Source organism: Thamnophis elegans, chromosome 6, assembly GCF_009769535.1.
Source record: "Thamnophis elegans isolate rThaEle1 chromosome 6, rThaEle1.pri, whole genome shotgun sequence".
In the NCBI taxonomy this organism is placed as follows: domain Eukaryota; kingdom Metazoa; phylum Chordata; class Lepidosauria; order Squamata; family Colubridae; genus Thamnophis; species Thamnophis elegans.
The window spans coordinates 69,015,611-69,037,469 of NC_045546.1; the positions used below are offsets into that span (position 1 = coordinate 69,015,611).

The window sequence follows — 21,859 nt, forward strand, 5'->3', positions numbered from 1 at the left end:
GGGACGTGACAAGGCTCAGCCTCGTTTTGGGCCCAGCCAAGCTCTCAGGTTCTGCACGGTCGCTGGCCAGGAAGCCCAAGACAAAGTGCCTGGTCTGGTGCTCCAGGAACCACTTTTGGGGAGCGGCCAGGAAGCTCATGATGGGGCTGGAAATCTCTGCCGTAGAGGGTGGTGCAAGGAGTAGCACAGCCCTTCCGGCCAGAGTAAGGTAATGGCACTGTTCCATAGAGCAAGGTAATGGAAACCCATAGAGATCTCTCTCCATAGTGCTGATGGTTTGGCTACTGTTTGCAAAAGCCCTGGAATTTTTCCCTGCCTTCTCTTTGCAATTGCACAGACCAGGCAACTGGCCACTTAGCTTTCTATGTCTTTTTTAAAAGAAAGCCACCAGATTGCCTTTTTGTCAAGTGCAGTCTTTTTATAACTTCGGCTAGTTTTGAATTGTGGCAAGCTTTCATGGGGTTGAGTTTCTGGCTAGCTGGGACATACAGTTTCTCTCCCATTCACACTAGGCCATCTTTTAGCAAGCAAGCGTTCTTATGAGCCTGGAACCATCGGTGAGGCGTGCCTGTTTGAATGCTTGTGTAGTAACATTGTCAGTTGGCAGATCCAGTTTTCCTTGTGCCCTGGTCATTACTTTAATGGCTAGTTGGGATGCCAAGAGCGCCTTATTAGAGATCTCTATGGGGGTGTGTGTTCCCTACCTCTGACTTGGTGCTATTGTACTGGGGCATTCTGGATAAGGCATCAGCCAGGAAGTTCTTCTCCCCAGGGAGGTATTTGAGAGTAAAGTCAAAGCTCTTGAAGCACTGGGCCCAGCATCCCAACTAGCCGCTAAAGTAACCAGAGCGCAAGGAAAACTGGACCTGACAATTGGCTAGGTCAATTTCCACTTCTTTTGTCAGAATATACCAATCGTGGAGGCGGCTTGGGGCTCTGCAGGCCAGACAGGCATGGTAGAGGTTATCATTTAGCCTGTCTTTAAACCAGTTCACCAGGATGTCTTCTGGCCAGTCTACTCAGCAGGCGAGGTCTCGGAACTCCTCAGTGTACTTGGCTACCACCCAGCAATTCATAGTTCTCATCCAGTCATGGGCCTTCCGATCTGCTAGTGGTCTTCGAAGATGATATCTCCCACTATGGGACCTGATAGAAAGAAGGAAAGAAGGAGCTTCTCAGGCTCTCAAGTTAGATGAATTAACAGTTGAGTGAGAGAGAGAAAAACTGTCTTCAGAACCTAGCCTTAAACTGATTGCCAACCATCTGTCAGAAGAATAAGTTGGGGTTCCAACTGGAGCTGGGGCTGTATAAGAATAAATAAAAAAGAGACTCAGACAGCTGTAAGAAAAGAAGAAATATTTATTCCTAAAAGCAAAACAGTTTGCACCCAAGAGCAAGCTACAGAGAAATGGGGTACAGTAGCAGATTTTTATAGGGGGAGCTTGTCCAGGGTGTCATGTCCTGATTCTAGAGTGACACTTCAGGTAGGTGTGTGTGTGGGTGTGTGTGTTTATTCTTTGAACATGCAGTTTTTTTGGGAGACATAATTTAAGTAACTGTGTTTGCAGACATTATCCTTTGATAGTTGGATTAGGTCTGGATAATTTATTTGGGGGATTAAGAACATTTCAGAAAGGGATTTTCCCCTTTGCTATTTTTACTTAATTAATTTAATTTTAGCTTGACTGTCAATTTTCTAGTGGAAACACTGATTCTCAGACCATTCTGGATTCCGTTAATATTTTAAAGGAAAATGGAAACAGTATAACGAGTAAAATATATTTTGATATAAAATTTCTCACACACCTGTTAAATCTTCTGGTCTGCTTATTAACTGGCAACTGTGTGCTTAATATTTTTATTGCAGCCTTGCATTATTACTACTGCCTTTCCCTTCCTGTTCTGTTTTTCCTTAGGTGATCACTATTCACCTTTGACCCAAGCTAATTTCTCTCGACCAGCTAAGACTTCCTGTCTTAGTTTCTTTTTGCTCAGAGCATTTTCCAATTATCTAGCTTGTTGCAGCTTCTCCCACTTTCCCTGTGTCAATTTCAAAGAAACTGGGTGATTGATTGAGCTGGGGAAAGAACCAGATCATAGTACATGGCAAATGTTGTTTGCATTAGTTTTGTTGGCTTCTGCACAAATCTATCTGAAGTTTTTTTACTGATGAAATTTGACCCCCAATAAAAATTGCAATTCCCCCCCCCCCGCCACAATTATCCAGAGAAATATTGGATGAGTTATAAAGAGAAATATTCTTCCTGTTTTAGTGGATAATGAAAAAGTATCATGGGAGGGGGGAAGTTTTTGATAAATAGAATGTTAATGGCTTAAGCAGAGAATTAAATTTTCAAAAAAAATGGGATTATGTAGATTTGATGAAGAGTATATGCTGTTAAACAGTTAAAAATTTTATTTTCTTTTTAACTGTTGGCAATTAAGCTTTCAATTATTGTTAAAGTATTTGAATAATTTATCACTTACAAATGTTATAATAAAATGTGGACAGAACTCTACTCAAAAAAGTATTGAAAATTTAAGACTCTCTTTAAAAAATTACAAACAAATCCCCTTGCAGGAGAGGCTTTGTTTGGGGGCACCAAGGCCAATTGGGTCTGATAGGATTAGGAAATTACTGTTTAAACCTGATCATGTCCAAAAGACAGAGAGGAAAAGGTGCAACCTCCGTTTTGCTTCTGAAATGTACTGTATTATCTCCACTCCATCTGGTAGCTTCTCTTGCAACAGAAACCACCTATTTCTTATTTTAGATTAGTATCACTTTGGTGATATTTTAAAAATATTTTATAGTATCAATAGGGCTTAGCACTGCAAATATTGAGTGGTTTTGATTAAAATTTCAAAGGAAAAACTATGTTGCTACACAAATCCTGTTCAGTTCTCACATTATTCTTTTTTTTTAAAAAAAGGTTTATTTTTGAACATACATGACCAAAAAATTAGTATAGGAAAACTATAGTAAGATTTATATAATCTGAAAAGAAACCAGAAACTGTATAAAATGAGAAAACTTTGCGACGGACAGGTGAGAAAAATCCCAAACTACCGGTATGCAGAATTTTAATTCTTTCCAGTGAGGTTTGCATGAACATATCTGGCAAGCAATATCATATATGACAGACTGGATCCATGTGCTGCAGTGATTAAAATATTGGAGGAAGACTTGTGTGACACTAGACCTCAAGAATGCACTCAACCCTGATCACCTTTAGGTCTGTTGTTCACAAAGCTCCCCTCGTCCGGGACTTAATTGTTGACGAGAGGGCAGACCTGGCATGTATTACTGAAACCTGGCTGGGCACAGAAGGAGGAGTCCCCCTTGTAGAGATGTGCCCAGAGGGATTTCAGGTGCTTCATCAGCCGAGAGCCCAGGGAAGGGGTGGCGGTGTGGCTATTATTATCCGGGAGTCTCTGTTACCTCGTAGGATCCCTGCTCCGGAGCTTGCCGGGTGTGAGTCCCTGCTGATAAAGTTGGACCTCAAGGGTCAAGTGGGTTTGCTGCTAACGTACCTGCCTCCCAACTGCGTTGCAGCATCCCTCCCCTTGCTCCTCGAGTCAGTAGCCGAGCTGGCAGTTGAGCTCCCCAGGCTTATAGTCCTGGGGGACTTTAATTTGCCATCGCTCGGTGAACGCTCTGACGGGGCGCAGGAGTTCATGGCTTCCATGACAGCCATGGGCTTGACCCAGGTAATCCGGGGCCCAACTCATACAGCGGGTCACATGCTCGACCTCGTATTCCTCTCGGAGCAGTGGATGCGTGATCTTGGTCTGAGGGGTAATGAGATCATACCCCTGTCGTGGTCAGACCACTGCCTACTGAGGCTTGACTTCCGGAGGCCAAACCCCCACCGTAGGGAGGAGGAACCGACCAGGTGGTTCCGCCCCAGGCGACTTATGGACCCTTTGAGGTTCCAGACGGAGCTTGGGGTAATTCCCGACACTCTCGCCCACAGTTCGGCGGAGACTCTGGTTGCCGCCTGGCATTCGGCGGCATCGGAGTCTCTTGACCGGATTGCGCCACTACGGCCCCTCCGGGTCAGCGGATCCCGGAGACCTCCTTGGTTCACCGAGGAACTCCGGGAGAAGAAGCGCCGGAGGAGACGCCTAGAGCACCTGTGGAGGTCCGATAAGTCCGAGGCGAACCGAGCACTTTTGACTACCTGCACCAAGGATTACATCCGGGCACTAAGAGTTGCCAAAAGAACGCATATCTCCGCCTTGGTAGCGTCCGCCGAGTCACGCCCAGCCGCCCTGTTTAGGATCACCCGCTCCCTCCTCAATAGGAGGGATGTGGGAGACCCCTTGCAGGGTAGGGCTGAGGACTATGCCCAGTTCTTGGCGGACAAAGTTGCTCGGTTTCGGTCGGACTTGGACTCCACCGCCGTAGATCCAGCCGAGACACAGGGGGATTACTTGGCAAACCATCTCTGGGTTGAGTTCCAGGATGTTGCCTCTGGGGATGTGGACAAGGCCATTCGAGCTGTAAGTGCCTCCACCTGTATTCTGGACCCGTGTCCCTCCTGGCTGGTTGCCAACAGCAGGGAGGTGACACATGGCTGGATCCAGGCGGTTGTGACCGCCTCCCTTCAGGAGGGGCACTTCCCCGCCGCACTTAAGACGGCGGTGGTGAGACCCCTCCTGAAGAAACCATCCTTGGATCCAGCCATTTTAAACAACTATCGTCCTGTCTCCAACCTCCCCTTTATTGGGAAGGTTGTTGAGAAGGTGGTGGCCTTCCAGCTTCAACGGGCCTTGGAGGAAGCTAGTTATCTTGACCCCTTCCAGTCCGGCTTCAGACCTGGCCACAGCACTGAAACCGCTTTGGTCGCATTGACTGATGATCTCTGGAGGGCCAGAGATGGAGGCCATGCGTCCATCCTGGTTCTCCTTGACCTCTCAGCGGCTTTCGATACCATCGACCATGGTATCCTTCTGCGACGACTGCGGGAGGTGGGGGTGGGAGGCACTGTTTTCCAGTGGTTCTCCTCCTACCTCTCGGACAGGTCGCAGTCGGTGTTGGTCGGGGGGCAGAGATCATCCCTGAGGCCCCTAACATACGGGGTGCCGCAGGGTTCGGTCTTATCCCCCCTACTATTTAACATATACATGAAACCGCTGGGCGAGATCATCCGAAGGCACGGGATAAAATACCATCAATATGCGGATGATACACAACTGTATCTGTCCGCCCCGTGCCAACTCAATGAAGCGGTGGACGTGATGAACCAGGGTCTTGAGGCCGTTAAGAACTGGATGAGCGCTAACAAACTGGTACTCAACCCGGACAAGACCGAGTGGCTGTTGTGTTTCCCTCCCAACAATTTGGCTGATATCCCAACACTCAGGCTGGGGGGTCAAATTTTATACCCCTCAGATAGGGTCCGTAATCTAGGAGGCCTCCTGGATCCACAGCTGACTTTTGACCATCAGTTGTCGGCTGTGACCGGGGGGCATTTGCCCAGGTTCGCCTGGTCTGTCAGTTACGGCCCTACCTGAACCGGGAGGCTCTCACAACAGTCACTCGAGCCCTTGTGATCTCTAGGCTGGAATACTGCAATGGGCTCTACATGGGGTTGCCCTTGAAGTGCATCCGGCGACTGCAGTTAGTCCAGAATGCAGCCGCGCGAGTGATAGTGGGCGCACCGCGGTTCGCCCACATTACACCCATCCTCCGCGAGCTGCACTGGCTACCTGTCGATCTCCGGGTGCGCTTCAGGGTATTGATGACCACCTTTAAAGCACTCCATGGTAGTGGATCTGGGTACTTGAGAGACCGCCTTCTGCCGATTACCTCCCTTCGACCGATTAGATCGCACAGATTGGGCCTCCTCCGGATTCCATCTGCCAGTCAATGTCGACTGGCGACTACACAGAGGAGAGCCTTTTCTGTTGCAGCTCCGACCCTGTGGAACGATCTCCCCGTTGAGATTCGTACCCTCACCACCATCCAGACCTTCCGCATGGCCCTTAAGACCTGGCTCTCCCAGCAGGCCTGGGGATAAGTTCTTAAATTACCCGCCCGAGTGTTGACTGTTGAATGCAAGTTGTGTTTTATTATTTTATTTTGTTCACTCACTGTTTGTCTTTTATTATTGCACCCCCTTCCCTGTGATTGTAAGCCGCCCTGAGTCCCCTCAGGGAGAAGGGCGGCCTATAAATCTTAATAAAATGATAAAAAATGATAAATGATAATCAGTTTTAGCCCCTTGTACTGTAATTTCCTAGGATTGTTACAGTATTGTTACAGTGCTAAATTAGCATACATGCTGCATTGAGTTCCTAAAATACAGGTTGCTAATTAATGCAATAAATATGTATATACAACCATTATATCAGTGGTGGGTTTCAAATTTTTTGGATACTGGTTTGGTAGGCATGGCTAGGTGGGGGGGATGTGACTGAGTGGGAGTGGCCAATTTGATGTCACTCAGGCCCATGCCCACTCAGCCACGTCCATAGGGAAAGGTAGGAATTTTTTTGAAATTTTGCAAGGTAATTAACAACTTCTCGCACTTGCAAGAAGTTTTTATTTACTGTGCAAGGGCCAGGAGTTGCTCCAAGACTCCAGGCTCTGAAGGGGGGAAAACACTGCCCGATTGTCCTCTCCCAAAGCAACCTCAGTGGTTTTCAAGCTCGTCTGGAGAGGCGTTTTTTAAAAAGAAAACCCCCAAAAAGTCACAAGATCCAGAGTTGCCAGTCTCCAATAAGATGCGCATCTAACGGTCTGTCCCACCCCACTCCATCCTGCCACCCCCAAATTGTGCTCCACTGCGAGAGTCTCTCAGCCATTGTGTGCAGAGAAAAACCTTGCACAATAAAGAAAAATTTCTCACGAGTGCGAGAAGTTGTTAATTGCCTTACACTCATGAGAAGTTTTTCTTTACTGTGCAAGGTGAAGCGAGTGAGCAAAGAGGTGGAGGAACTGCGGGGAGCCTCCCGTGTGTTGTACCCCATCCCAGCCTTTGCCCATGCCTCTGTGCCATTTTCAGGCAACCAGCTTGCCAGGCTGCCCTCATCCCCGCCGTGGCTGCAACAGTGGCAGCTTCGGAAGATGCTAGCCCAGCGCGGAGGGGCCCGCCCGGCACAGCAAGCTTTGTAGCCATATGGCTGTGAAACTTGCCGGGCTGCCCCCATCCCTGCTGTGGCTGCAATGGTGTGGGAAGGGGGGGGTAGGCTAGCACAAATGCTTACCTGGGTGTAGGCAGGAGGAGGCAGTTCTGTGGATGCATGTGATGAAGACAAGGCAGGGAGAACATCCGAGCTGGTTCGGGGGCATGGCCAGCTTGCTGTCCCTACCGGTTTGGCGACCCAGGCCCAATTTCCATTACCGGTTTGCCCAAACCAGTGCAAACCTGTAGGAACCCATCTCTGCATTACATATCCTCTAAGAACATACAATCACACAGAGATTGTGCAGATTTGGGGGACCATGTGACTGAACAGATTGATACTGAAAGGTTCAACTAATGTAAACATGTCATGTTGCAGTAGGTTATGTTGTTTATGTTCTGTTTAAGTCCTCTGGTGGTCTATTGGATTCTGAGGAGCATTTCTGCCCTTTGAATGCCAGGGTCCTAATTTAGATTGGCTTCACTTCAGCGTGAAGATGCAAAAGTATAGAGGAGCTCTAAAAGTTATACCACTGTGACTATGATAATGGCATGATGTTAAATTACGAATACAATGTTATGGAAACTTTAATTAATGCAAAGGATACCTCTCATATAGTATCAACTCAGGTTATCTGAACTTGAGATCTTAAGAGCCGAGGTGGCACAGTGGTTAAATGCAGCACTGCAGGCTACTTTAGCTGACTGCAGTTCTGCAGTTCGGCTGTTCAAATCTCACCGACTCAGGGTTGACTCAGCCTTCCATCCTTCCGAGGTGGGTAAAATGAGTACCTGGATTGTTGTTGGGGGCAATATGCTGGCTCTGTAAACCGCTTAGAGAGGGCTGAAAGCCCTATGAAGCGGTATATAAGTCTAACTGCTATTGCTATTGCTATAAGTGAGGGAAAAAGGAAGCCTAATAAGATAATTAAAGGAAACCTAAAAGTACTTCATTGTGGATTTACTTAAACCAAAAAAGGAAAATTGTAAGATGGCCAAATATAAAAATTCATTGCACAGGGCCCCAGAGCCTATATTTAAATAGATAATTAATTTATTTAAAAAACTTTTTTTGAAATGGCTAAATTAAATTTCAATTGGGTAGTAAAAAATAGTTTGGTAAAATATATATCTAAAAACTGCAGGAAATGTTTGGTGAATGTGTTGGCCAAGAGAGGTATGGTTTCACCTATTACTATCAATTATTAATAGACATGCACTTCTGTAATAGTAACAGTACAGGTAATCCTTGATCTACAATCACAACTAAGCCCCAAATTTATGTTGTTAAGTGAGAAATTTGTTAACTGAGATTTGCCTCATATTACAACTTTTCTTGCCACTTAACAAATAACCAAATCACTGCAATTGTTAAATTAGTAACACGGTTGTTAAGTGAACCTGGTTTTCCCATTGACTTGGCTTCTCAGAATGTTGCAAAAGGTAATACATGATCCCAGGATGTTGCAACTCATAAATGTGAGTCAGTTGTCAAATATCTGAATATAAACCATGTGACCATGGGAATGCTGCAATAGTCAGAAGTGTGAAAAAGTGTCATAAGTCTACTTTTTTCAGTGCCATTATAACATCGAATGGTCACTAATGAACTGTTCATTGTAAGTTGAGGAGTACTTGTATAGATTTCTCATATTTTATTAATGATATATTTTATAGAGGATTCTTGCCTTCCTTGTGGATTTTTAGGCAGCTTTATGTGCAGCATAATATCCAGGAAATTTATTTTGTTTGCTGTTTAGTTTACAAAATAGTCACAGTTCATATAATGGTCTGAGCTCAAAAAAGTACCTTGCAACTTACTGATTTCTTGATTTAGGAAAGGTATTTTACTTGTGTTTCAATTCATACACAAAAACTGGTTACTAACAGTGCTTAAAATATTAACGCTACTCCACTTGTTCACAAATGTACAAAAAATAATAAATTTACATTCAACTACTAAAGCTTAATGTCCACACTAGATAATAGTTGCATTGACATTCACATACATAAGCACAGAATAAATATTTTAGGATACTTATAAGAGCATGTTGCATACATACAGTATTTTAATTTACATAATAAGCAATAATTTGAAGGGTCAGAAATTCATAAAATCTTAGAGAAACTAAACCCAAGATCATGTAGGCAAATACATCAAGACACTGAACAGAGCTAGCAGATTAGTAAAGTTGCTTGGTGAGAAAGAATTTATTTCCACTTCCCCTGATTATTATTATTATTTTACAAAAGGAGTGTACTCGAAAGTGCAGAATAAGGAAAGCAAAATGAGAGCAAGAAAATCTTGTATTTCTTTAATGCATGCAAGAGGCAGTCCCCCATTCCCAATCTAGTGACCTGATATAATAAAGCGGTGATTGGCAGATATAATACAGTGTTTCAGGCATTTTTTCTAAAGCACTTTATTAGCAGCAATTATATTTTCTAATGGCTGTAAATTTACTTCGGTTTGGGGGTAAAGGACATAATATTTCTTCATTTACAGCTATTCTCCCTTTATAAATATATTAAATCACTAATAGCATGGATAAGACTACTTCCTTCTATATTTTTGCATATGTTTTATGGAAATACTCTGATATTTTCAGAGATGCTCTGTGCAAAGGAATGTTAAATAGAGTGGAAACAAGGGCATAAAGGAAACATCACAGTCATTTACATTCCTGAGATGCCAGCCCTTAATTCCTTTGTTAAACTCTGAGAGCTTTTCAGCATGGTGGTTTCATAACAGCCTTGGACAATGTCCCCAGCGGGACATTCAGTTGTCTGGATTATAGACACTTCTATCCACACAGCTGCATACAAGATAGGAATAAGGAATCCCCACTCTCCAAAGTTACTTGTGTTTTTTTTTCCCCAAGAGGGAGATTTTCCACACACCTTGTTAGCTCTACACTAGAGAGTCAAGGATCTGGGAGGTTGCCATGCAGACGTTCCCTGAGGGACATCCTTGCTAGGAGATCAAAGGCCTTGTTGCGGCAATAGGTCAATGGCTTGGAAGCAGACATACCTCATGGTTTCTCATATGAGTTGTCTGAGTAAACTTGGTTTTTTTTTTGCTGGAGTGTGCATATAAAATATAGAAAAGCTTGCACTCACAACATACATGAATAAATCTGATGGAATACAAAATAATCACAAATTTAAGGTAGATCTCCGGGCACATTGATTTAACAAGTAATTTGTTCATGTTTTATGAGTGCTTTTGCATCATATTAACCTGACCTTGCATCACCCAGCCAGCCATCAGTGCAAGGAGTTTTCAGTCAGTTACAGGGTGCACAATAACAAAACTGTTTAACTCTCCACCCCCATATATGTCATCAGGATAGGGTTACAGACTCCAATTTTGCTTGGGCTATGTTGTGAAAAGTTTCTTTTTCCAGAGTAGGAGAAAAGAAACAAATCTGCTTTTTTTAATAATCTGAAAATAAGACAGGGTAGAGAATAATAGTTAATGTCAGGTGTGATAAAGCTTTCAAGAAAAAACCTGTTAAGCAAAAGACATTGTGAATTCCCTGCAGATTTTGAAGTCTTGCACATACAGAAAATTAGTTAACAGTAGGAAGAAGTTGGGAGTTGCTACATGGGAGAGCTCTTCCAAATTGCAAAAATTGGCTAATCGATTGTTCAGTATAAACCCCTCACTGATCACTGTTGTCAGTGGTGTTGTTGGTCTTTTCTTTTTTATCCTGAGCCTTGTTTCCCTTCTTTTTTTTCTTTTTTTTCTTGGTCTCTTCCTTCTTGCCAAAGGTTATGAAGTCACTTTTATCAGTTTGGCTATTTGGTGGATCTTGACGAATGGAGATGATGGCAGGGGATCCTGGGATAATGAACTTGTCTGGCAACTCACTTGGGCCTGGCTGCTTGGAATTGCCAGGCCCATATTGAAAGTCCAGCTGTTGCTGTTCACGCCAGCTCCCACTGGAGGGGACACTTCACCAGCTTCAGGTTCTAAGGGGAAAAAAAAGGAAATACAATATAATACAATACAATAAAGCATTGAAATATTATTCAGCTAGAAATACATGCAGGTAACTTGCACCTGTTAGTACTCTTGAAGGAAATAAATAATAAGTTACTCTTTCATATGAAGTGTAAAATGTAACACAAAGGTGTGAGACTCTTGGTGCTGTTTTTCTTGATTGTAAATTTAAGCACAAATATAAGCAGTAAAGTCAATACAGGATGACTTGCTAAAATTCCTTTGACACTGAAATACAGACAACCACACCAATTGGTAACAACCGCCTCCTAAATTGAAATAACAAAAGAAGCACAGCTAAGAAATGGGGAGGGCTTCTTCTTTAGGCAATGATTTAGAAAGGTATAAATTGTATACTTGAAGGCTGTCTTTGCGCTCCTAGTATTCAAGCCATGGGGAAGAATCTGGGAGGCCGCGCTTGTAACCGCTTATTCAATTTCTTTGCAATAAAAACTTTTGAATTGTGAGCCAGACTTGTCTTTTGAATTGTGAGCATAAAAATTGGGTTTTAATATCTCACAATCTTGGCGGCCAACGTGGGGCTCGAGGGCTTCAATTGGGGGTGATCCTCAGTAATTCTGGGGCGGGCCTGTTGATTTCAACTGCCTAGAGTTATTTGAGATTTAACTTCCAGTTGCGGGCCCCGAGCCAACTAAATTGACAGCTCTGGTCTGCATTATCAAAAGGAAACAGAGGGAGTCAACAACTGAGACCTCAGGATTAGGCAACTCTGTGCACAGACCCAGGTAAGAAACTTTTGCTCCGAAGGAGGGAAACATGCAATTGTACCTGGGTGGTCAGGAGAGCGATTGTGGGAGGTTTTTCAATAACGGCAGTGTGTGTGTGCTGGACTGTGTTCTGGGAACACTAGTGGTCCAGAGCAAGTGCGAACCTGAAAGGTTGTGGTTCCTTACTTCTGCGAGGGGGAAGACCAGCCTGAAGGGAAGCGGACTGGTGATAGATTTGGGGTGGCCGTAAAATTGAGAACCTCAGGAAACCATAGGTAGGGAAACTCTCGAGAGAATGGGGAATAGTTGTAGTTGTTGTGTTAAACTTAGGGTTAAGTAGTTTGGAACTACTGTTTGAAACTAGAGAAAAAATTAGGGCTGTGTTAGCCCACTGGGACACATTGAAAAGTTTTCTTTAAAAAGAAAAGTTGAGTTCAAATTTGCGTGAAAGCCTTGGCCAGGTGCAAACAACATGTGAAAGTCTCTATACATCTTGATCTTTAAAGAGAAGCTGGGAGATTCAACAGAGATAGAAGGTTTCACCCCAGGGCAGAAATATGTAACAGCAATCAATTGCTTGAGGAGATAGAACAATGGGTATAATGTCAAGTAAAATTGAGAAATTACTAAAATATTAGGAAGAATCCTGAATTGTAAATAGACCCATATGTTGGGGCTGACCAAAGAAGATATGGTTAGCTTATGCTGTTATGTTTGGTAGGAAGACCTAGGAATAGAAGGAAAGAAATACTGCAGTGTTATAAAGATCTTGAGAATTTACCATTCTCAAAAGAGCTAGAAAATTCTGAAAGAACTAAGAATAAAGAAGAAAAGTTTATTGTTTTTCCCTACCCAGGGTTTAGCAGGTAATAAAAAAGGTAAAGCCTGTCTAAATGGGAAGGCTCTGATAATTTGACTTTTAACAATTTGATGTGATTTTTGTTAAAAAATTCTTAAATGTGCATCTAGAATAATAGTGTGAAGAATTGAATGCATTTAGTTTTGGTCACCACGATGTAGAAAAGATGTGGAGACTCTTACTCTTACAGTAAAGAACTGTTTTGTGTGTGGAGGAACAAAACATGGGAGAGCAGTGGCCATAGGAGGCTCTAGAAAGAGTGCAGAGAAGAGCAACAAAGATGATTAGGGACTGGAGACATATGAAGAACAGTTGCAGGAATTGGGTATGTCTAGTTAATAGAAAGAAGGACTAGGGGAGACATGATAGCAGTGTTCCAATATCTCAAGGGTTGCCACAAAGAAGAGGGAGTCAAACTATTTTCCAAGGCACCTGAGGGTAGAACAAGAAGCAATGGGTGGAAACTAATCAAGGAGAGAAATAACTTAGAACTGAGGAGAAATTTCCTGACAGTTAGAACAATTAATCAGTGGAACAGCTTGCCTCCAGAAGTTGTGAATGCCCCAATACTGGAAGTTTTTAAGATGATGTTGGATAGCCATTTATCTGAAATGTTATAGGGTTTCCTGCCTAGGCAGGCCGTTGGACTAGAAGACCTCCAAGGTCCCTTCCAACTCTGTTATTGTATTGTATTGTATTGTATTGAATTGAATGGGATTGAATTGAGTGTGATATGTTTGGCTGGTGGCAAATTGTGGGGAAAAAAATTCTCTGTTTGGGCTGAAGCTGTGTGAAACAGGCAGTGATTAGTGCCCAAAATCACATTTTTGATTAAAATCACTTCCTGAATTTTCCCACTACTTGAAGAATGAGCTGCCGATTGAACAAGGAATTTCGTCTCCACAGGCTGGAAATATGGGGGGTTGATGTATATGGGTGTGTATATGTTTGTGTGTAATCATTTCTAGACCTGAAACAATTGTAATGATTGGTTTGCATGAAATGGGATTTTTACATGGGAAATTAGTTTACATAAGCAGTGCAGTGATTGCAGTGCAAATGTTGAGAGTAAAAGTTGGTGTGAATGTACTGTGATACCTTTCGCTTAAAGAAACTGAGAAAATTATTTGTTGAGAGAATACAGAGTGGGAAAAAAGGAGTGAGATTCCTGTGTGGGCTATTAATTTTTTCCCCTTGTCCACGTTGGTTGTTAACTCAAGGACTTTTTTTTATTTGAAGAGTGAGTAGCAGGAAAGGGAAGGGGGAGTGCAGCTTTTCTGCTCCCTTTAACAATTTTTTTTTCTTTACCCTTCTGTCCGAGAACGGAGGGGCAAATGGGGTGAACTGCTCATGTAGCTTTGCCTTTCATTGTTTTGGTTTTCTTATATTTTCTTCTGCTCTGAATATATTTTTGATTTTGTTTTTTTTCTGGGAAAGCTTTGAGGTTTAAGATGTTAACTAAACCTATATAAAAAGAAATGATTTTGAAAGATTTTGTTTGCATTTGTACATGTTGTAACCTACTTAATGAGAATTTGATTCCATCTGAATGGAATCTGAACCTAACTCACATTTTACTAAAAGCAGAGAACTGACACAAAAGTTTAATCCAAATATATTTCAGAGCATGGACCCAAAGTATTTCATTTAGATTGTTTGTTTTATTTTGAAGCTGTTTTCTTACCCCTATTTTTCCCCTTCCTTAAATGTCTTTATGTTTGAGTACATTTTGAATGCTTTGTTTTGGGCATCACAAGTTGTTGCCTTTTAGGAAAAAACGTCTAAAAGATGGAATGTGAATGGAAATTGTGGCCAGAAACTCAGAAAGTATATGTGAATAGAGATGGACAAGATAGAAGAGAGGATAAGAAAGTGTTGTTGTCAGTTGTAGGAGTAATGATGGATAGAGGTTAGGAGACCGAAAAGACAGAGAAGGGACTTTGGAAATTGAGGATAACGGAGAAGAAGGTGGCAAGGCAGGGGAAGAGGAATGTGGGCAGGACAAAGTGGAAGAACTCAGTGTTTTAGATGTGAAAAGGACAGGACATTTTTTAGAAACTATGCCACAAAGGAAAGTAGAAAGAGAGAGGAACAGCAGTATATTGACTGATGGATGAGGATGAAGAATAGGATGGGGAGATGAAATATTTGTGGTTATTGTGGATCATTTGACTCGATGGTGGGAGAAATGGAAATGCAAACTACTGTTAGAATTTTGTTGGAACATATCTTTACCCAGAGGAAAGAAGGGGGAATATCACCATTTAAGATGTTATTTGGAATACCAAATATGGGGAGGGAAGGTTACCAAAAATTGAATTAAAAGACAAACTGTTTAGAAAATATGTACAGGAACTGTCCAGATGTTTTTCTCTCTTAAAACAGAAAGGCATTCATGCACAAACACCACCCTTGGACTTTGCTGTACACCAATATAAAGGAGGACAGTGAGTACTTATAAAAGCTTGGAAAATGAGAAACTGACTCCAACTTGGGGAAGGATCTTACATTGTGTTGCTAACTACTGAAACTGCAATTCGGACTGCTGAAAAGGGACTCATTACTTCTGAATGAGAGGGGCCTTGTGTCAGCCCTAAAGGAATGGAAGGTGGAATCTCACCAAGGAGACCCACTGAAGCTGAGGTTTCAATGGACTAAATTGGACTGTTGGACAATCATGCTACGATAGGAAGGGTAATATTTGCACTCGGACTAATTTTTGTGTTTTTGCTATGTAGAGCAGAGTGGTTGCCTATGCTCTTCCCTCAACTGCAGAAAACTATGATTGAACAAATTCCATTGCGTGCCCTCTCGGATGTCCCTGGTTTTGTAATTGTACTTGTGGATGTTGTTCTTCTTCTCATTGTATCAATTGTGTTTGTGTGTTGGGTGTAAGGTGTTTATACACCAATTAATCACTGGGAATGGAACACAATATAAAGAATTTGGAATTGGAATAGATGGAAAGGAAAAGATCCATAAGGTTTGCTAGTATTGAAAATAGAATCCACAAAACTAAAACCCAATACACAAAAGTATATTTAGTCATAATACCAGGAATTTGAAAAATTAGAATTGCCCTGAATTCCCCAAGAGAGTTGTAAATATGTTTGTACAATGGCTGAAGAAAAGAAAACTCTTACGGTAAAGAACTGTTTTGTGTGTGGAGGAACAAAAATCGGATGGGAGAGCAGTGGCCATAGGAAGCACATGAATTAAACCATGGTACAGTGGTAGAGATGTGGAACAATAAACTTTAACATTCACGAAAAGTAAAGAAGGAACATGGGCTTTAACTACTAATTTAGTAGGAAAGGTGTTATGAAGAGGAAACAGAAGGTAGCAGTAGGGGACATTATTGCTTGACTACATGGAAAATCGCAGTTGGGGGGAGGAAGTGGAACCACAAAGGAGGAAGCCTTAAGTGAAATAACTGAACTGGCTTACTTAACGGATCCAGAAAATGACACCCTGAAATGCGATTGCGCCCGGAGGAATGTATTGGTATGGGTAAATATGTGTATGGGGTTTCTATCCAAGGGGTAGTTTTGGATCTGCATATTAGGAATAATAAACCACGTTTTTTCTCCTCCCCATTGAACAAAACAACTGCTGGAATTAACGGTATATGATGATTGATCAAGTAGAAATTGAAAAAAAAGCTCTGTACAACCAAGGATATACAGGCTTGGAGAGTGGAAAGATGATGAATGGACTCCAAAGAAGGTAATCAATCATTATGGACCTCCCACATGGGCAGAAGATGGTACCTTAGGAGCTAGAGAGCCAATATATATTTTAACTAGGGTAATTCAATTAAAAGCCAGTGCTGGAAAGTATTGACTAATGACATGATAAGTACTTTAAAACATTTAGCTAAGGAGAGTGTAAAGTCTCGGACTTATATTATGCAGAATAGATTAGTTTTAGATATTTGCTAGCTAAATAATTGGTTTGGTGGTTGGTTCACAAACTGGAAAGAACCAGCGACATTTGCAATATTAGGATTTTTGGCTGTTATGTTCCTATCATGTTTAATTCCTCTCATACAACTGTTAATAACAAGGACCATGAAGAGTATGACCCTAATAACAACTTCACAGGTGTGGGAAAAAGGAGACAATGTTAATAATGAAAATGGGAAAATTAGAAAAAGAGGAATCAGAATATAAGAATTTGCTTCCACCTGAGTCCGAAGAAACGATAGGGAGTTATGAATTAATACAAGTATAAAAGAGTAATATAGGTAGAAAAAGAACAAGGCTGGATTTGAAGGAAATAAATAATAAGTTAGCTCTTTCATATGAAGTGTAAAATGTAACACAAAGGTGTGAGACTCTGGCGCTGTTTTTCTTGATTGTAAATTTAAGCACAAAATATAAGCAATAAAGTCAATACAGGATGACTTGCTAAAATTCCTTTGACATTGAAATACAGACAACCACACCAATCTGGTAACAACCGCCCTCCTAAATTGAAATAACAAAAGCACAGATAAGAAATGGGGGAGGGCTTCTTCTTAGGCGTCAAGCGTAATGATTTAGAAGGTATAAATTGTATTACTTGAAGTCTGTCTTTGCGCTCCTAGATTCAAGCCATGGGGAAGAATCTGGGAGGCCGCAATCGCAACCGCTTATTCAATTTCTTTGCAATAACAACTTTTGAATTGTGAACCAGACTTGTCTTTTGAATTGTGAGCATAAAACTTGGGTTTTAATATCTCACACTGCTTCTAAGAATATTCAAATAAGGGTCAAAATGATGCTACGGGTAAATATTAAGTTTTCACAAGGTGGGATTTATCTTCTCTAATTCAAAGAACCAACATTTCCGTAATGTTTTTTTTAAAGCCCTGGAAATCTATAATTTGAATTGCCAAATTACAATTAAGATGATATATTTATATTTATATTAATTTTATATTAATAACCACCTCATGCATCTTATCAAACTGGATTCTAGCCCACAAAGGCTTGTGTCCAATAGGTTGAATATTACTGCACATTAAAACTACCTCACAAAGATCAAAGCTGTTTCATTTGAATTAAGACCTGTAGTGGCACATTGGTGAGAGTGCCGGCTGCCTGCAAGTTCAAATCTCACCAGGCTCCAAGTTGACTCAGCCTTCCATCCTTCCGAGATGGGTAAAATGAGGACCCAAATTGTTGGGGCCAATAGGCTGATTCTATAAACCGCTTAGAGAGGGCTGTAAAGCACTGTAAAGCGATATATAAGTCTAAGTGCTATTGCTATTAATTTGTAATCTTCCATAGCTGATTAGTTAAAAATCAAATCAATACAAAATGGGAAAGACTGAAAGAAGTACACTTATTTGCATTAGCTCTTTGTGCTTGACAGACTTGGATTAAACAAAAACTAAGTAGTGCTCTATGTTTGTCATTAGGCTATAAATGGCAAAGAATTAATTCAGGTTATATCTGTACATCCTGAACTAGTACATGACACAAAATGCTTATTCCCCAGTGTTTATACATCTCCAATTTTTGTGATATGGTTTCTATGTTTTTTTTTAAATCTACATATATACTATTTTGCTGGATTATAAGACTGGAGGTGGGAATATACCATTATTCTAGCATGTTGCATAGAATTTTGCCCAGTGACATGTATGGTTGGGATGGTGCAGGAGAGCAAGAAAAATGCAGCCAAATGGAAACCCAAGCATGAATGAGAATGATGATTATGTGACAACTATTCGCTTAGAAAAGGAATATTTATTTCAAACAGTTGTTTAAGCATAGGTCTACTCAAACATACGAATAACAATGAAATGGAGATGAATCTAAAAACATGATTCATTTGATTGATTTTAATAAAAGAGTGAAAAGATCAAAGGTGATGGAAAATTCTGAATGTAGGACAGATCATTTTGGGTTGTATGACATGGGAGTCTTGTGGGGTTAAAAAAGGGCACAGAAGGGGAAAAAAAGAACACTGTAAAAATAGAATGACTGCAGGAATAGAAAATACAAGTCCTGGGTGGAAAAAATATATTGCAGAATGAATAAAAAATGAAAAAGAAACATGGAAGCTGCGTGGAACAGAGTGAAACGTGTTACAGAATTGCCATAAAACTACATGAATATGCTAATGAAAAATAAGAAAAAGGATGGTTTTTTGAACATTATAAAGACATGACTATTATTTAAAAGTTTGCATTCCTCTTGTACGAGAACAATTGTAACTAATTCATCTATAAGTAAATATTATATTTCTTTTTGTGTTTCAATATGAATTTCTACAGAAATTCTTTTGTATATAACATTTAATTTTTGCTAATATTACTTTCCAAAGAGTCCAGTGTTTCTAAACTTATTTTAATATTCAAATTATGTCATAATATGTTCAGCCTTTGCTGTACATTGTATTAATTCAATATTTTTCCATTGAAAAATATGATTAGTGATATTCAGAAAACCCAATATTAATTTTTTCTTATTGATATAAATATCCATTCAGAAGATTAAGATGCAAAATCCCCTCCATCATTGTTTAAGAAGAAGGGAGTGTCAGTATGTGGACCAGACAGGAAATCCAGCCACATAAGCTAAATATACCTTATTGAAAAGCTACATTAACAGAATCTTGCAATTCTGAAAGTGTAATGCTTCCACTGTCATCACCTTTACAATTTGATAATGTACAGAGGGTCCCTCCTGAGCCTCTTGCTCCAGCCACTATGCACTAAGCTATGCTTTCTCTTATCTGACCATTTCCTAAGCAGCATCTCTTTGCCTGGTCTCCCAGGATCATCCTCACATACAAGGAGGTGGGTTTCAATTTTTTTTACTACTGGTTCTGTGGGTGTGGCTAGGGCATGTGACTGAATGGGCATGGCCAACTTGGCATCACTCACATGACACTCAGTCACATGACAACACCACCACCCCCAAGCCACGGCCACTGAAACAGTGGCAAAAATTTTGGGACTCTGAGGAAGAGGGAGAAGAGAGAGGGAAAACTCCCCAAAATAGACTGCCAGAGGATTTAGGGTATGGAAAAGCCATATGTTTCCTAGAAGGAATCAAAGCATTCAACTTTGCAGCCCGGAGGCCATGCCTGTGTTTAAATCCAGCAGGTAAGTATGGGGGAGAAGAGAACAATGGGAAGGAAAGGGTGGGAGATAGGAAAAAATGTAGGTGGAGGTCAGGGAAATGCAATCAGGGGAGGCAGGGGAGACAGAGCCTCACCACTGACATCATGAAAGAAAAAAAATGTAAAAGGAAAAAGGCAAGAGCTGAGGTCAGGCTAAGCTAGTTGCTGCCAGAGTCACCATGGATGACTCTGCTTAGTGCTTAACTGTTTAAAAAAGCCTCTAAAAAAAGTACCCTCTACAGGAGGCCGCAGGAGAATGAGGTGCCTCATCTTGTCTGACTTTATGATCACTCGAGCAGAGCTAAGCAAGGGTTAAAAGCCGAAAAATTCCTGACATAGATGAGGCATGTTGTTCTCCTGCCTCATGTAGAGGGCGTTTTTTAAGAGGCTTTTTCAAACAGTTAAGCAGAGTCATTCACATGGTGACTCTGGCAGCAACTAGCTCAGCCTGACCTCAGCTCTTGCCTTTTTCCTTTTACATTTTTTTTCTTTCATGATGGCAGGCAAGAGTAGAGTTGAAATCCTCTCTGAAACAGCTGGAAAAGGTACATGTGGGTCGGAGGGAGGGCGAGGAATTCAAACTTCATCCTCCTGGTGCAACTTTGTGTGTGTGTGTGTGTTTGAGAGAGGGGGGAGGGAGCATATTGAGACAGTTCTTTAGTTTATGCACTATGTAACACTCTTAATACTATGCCTTTGGGTCTTCTGAAATTTTAATTATCCAATCATAAGCAAAAACAATATTTTCAGTAGAATGAATTTCCATTTCTACTTACACCTGACAGCCAAAATGCTGCTAGTGGTATGCTAACATGTGCTGAGGAGGAAAACCTAAATTTTCTGAATCCTGGTGCAACTTTGTATGTATGTGAGAAGAAAAAAAAAAGAAAGAAACTTATTAGCAAAGGAGAAAAACAAATGCTGTCGCTTTAAATCAGAACTGAGCATGCCTGGCTGTGGAATTCTGGGAGTTGAAATCCACAAGTCTAAAAAAATTGCTGCCTCACCAGCCATAAAACTCACCGCACATCATTGATGGAGGTGCTGAACTGTGCAAGCAGGGCAGGGGGAGGGAGGAAAGTTTGCCCGATCCTGGCTCAGGAGAAGGGGGTAGGAGGAACCAGCTGCAACCCCCCCAAAACACCCCCAGGCGCGATGGGAGTCATGGGAAATCACAGAGCCTGGATGTCAAAACTCCCTACCCCACCAATAGAGAAGTGCTGTCGGCATTTGCAGGCTCTCACTTTGCTCACCACCACGCATGACTGCAGGGCACAAGCAAGTGCATGCAATCTGATGCTGTCCCCACCCCACCTTAGGTTCCGCCTTTTGCATTCCATTTTTATGCCTTCAGGTGGAGGGAAGCAAGCCCTACATGGCATCCTGGCTCTGCGCTCTGCTCCACCCGAAGGCACGGAAATAGAACGCAAAAGAGGAACCCAGGGTGGGGGGGCGACACCAGATTGCATGTGTGCACTTGTGCCCTGCAATCGTACATAATGCCCCCACCCCAGGTTCCTCCTTTTGCGTTCCGTTTTCATGCCTTCAGGTGGAGGGAAGCGGGCCCTGCTTGGCATCCTGGCTCTGTGCTCTGTTCCAACCAAAGGCACGAAAACGGACACAAAAGGGGAACCCATTGGGGTGGGAGCACCATATGTGACTACAGGGCACAAACATGTGCATGCAATCTGGTTTTGAGTCCCACTGGCTGCAAAGTTGAATGCTTCAATTCCTTCTAGGAAACTTATCATTTTTTCTGGCTCTGTGCAGCCACCTGCGCCCTCCTTGGCTGGGTGCCTCCCATTGCCACTGCTCAACTTACGCATTGTAGGAATTTGATGAAGCTGAGCGGCTTCTTGGCGGGCCCCAGATCCAAACTATATCCAGACATTTCCAGCGGGGAGCAAATAGAGCACAAGGGAGGCGTCTCTTCCGGTTTCTCATCCCAGGACTTGGGGTGCCGCCCTCTCCTGCCACCACTGCCCTCTCCAGCATGCTACCCCATCCCCGCCATGGT

General features: G+C 42.0%; 1 protein-coding gene across 1 annotated transcript in view; it reads right to left on the reverse strand.

Moving 5' to 3' along the window:
- Nucleotides 1-10,688: 10,688 nt before the first annotated feature.
- LOC116510773 (protocadherin alpha-C2-like) overlaps nucleotides 10,689-21,859 on the reverse strand; it is a 64,066-nt gene continuing 52,895 nt past the window's right edge. Inside the window, 2 exon segments of the mRNA XM_032220421.1 lie at nucleotides 10,689-11,043; nucleotides 11,046-11,108. Coding sequence (XP_032076312.1) covers nucleotides 10,799-11,043; nucleotides 11,046-11,108 — 308 coding nt within the window. The 3' untranslated portion in view covers nucleotides 10,689-10,798.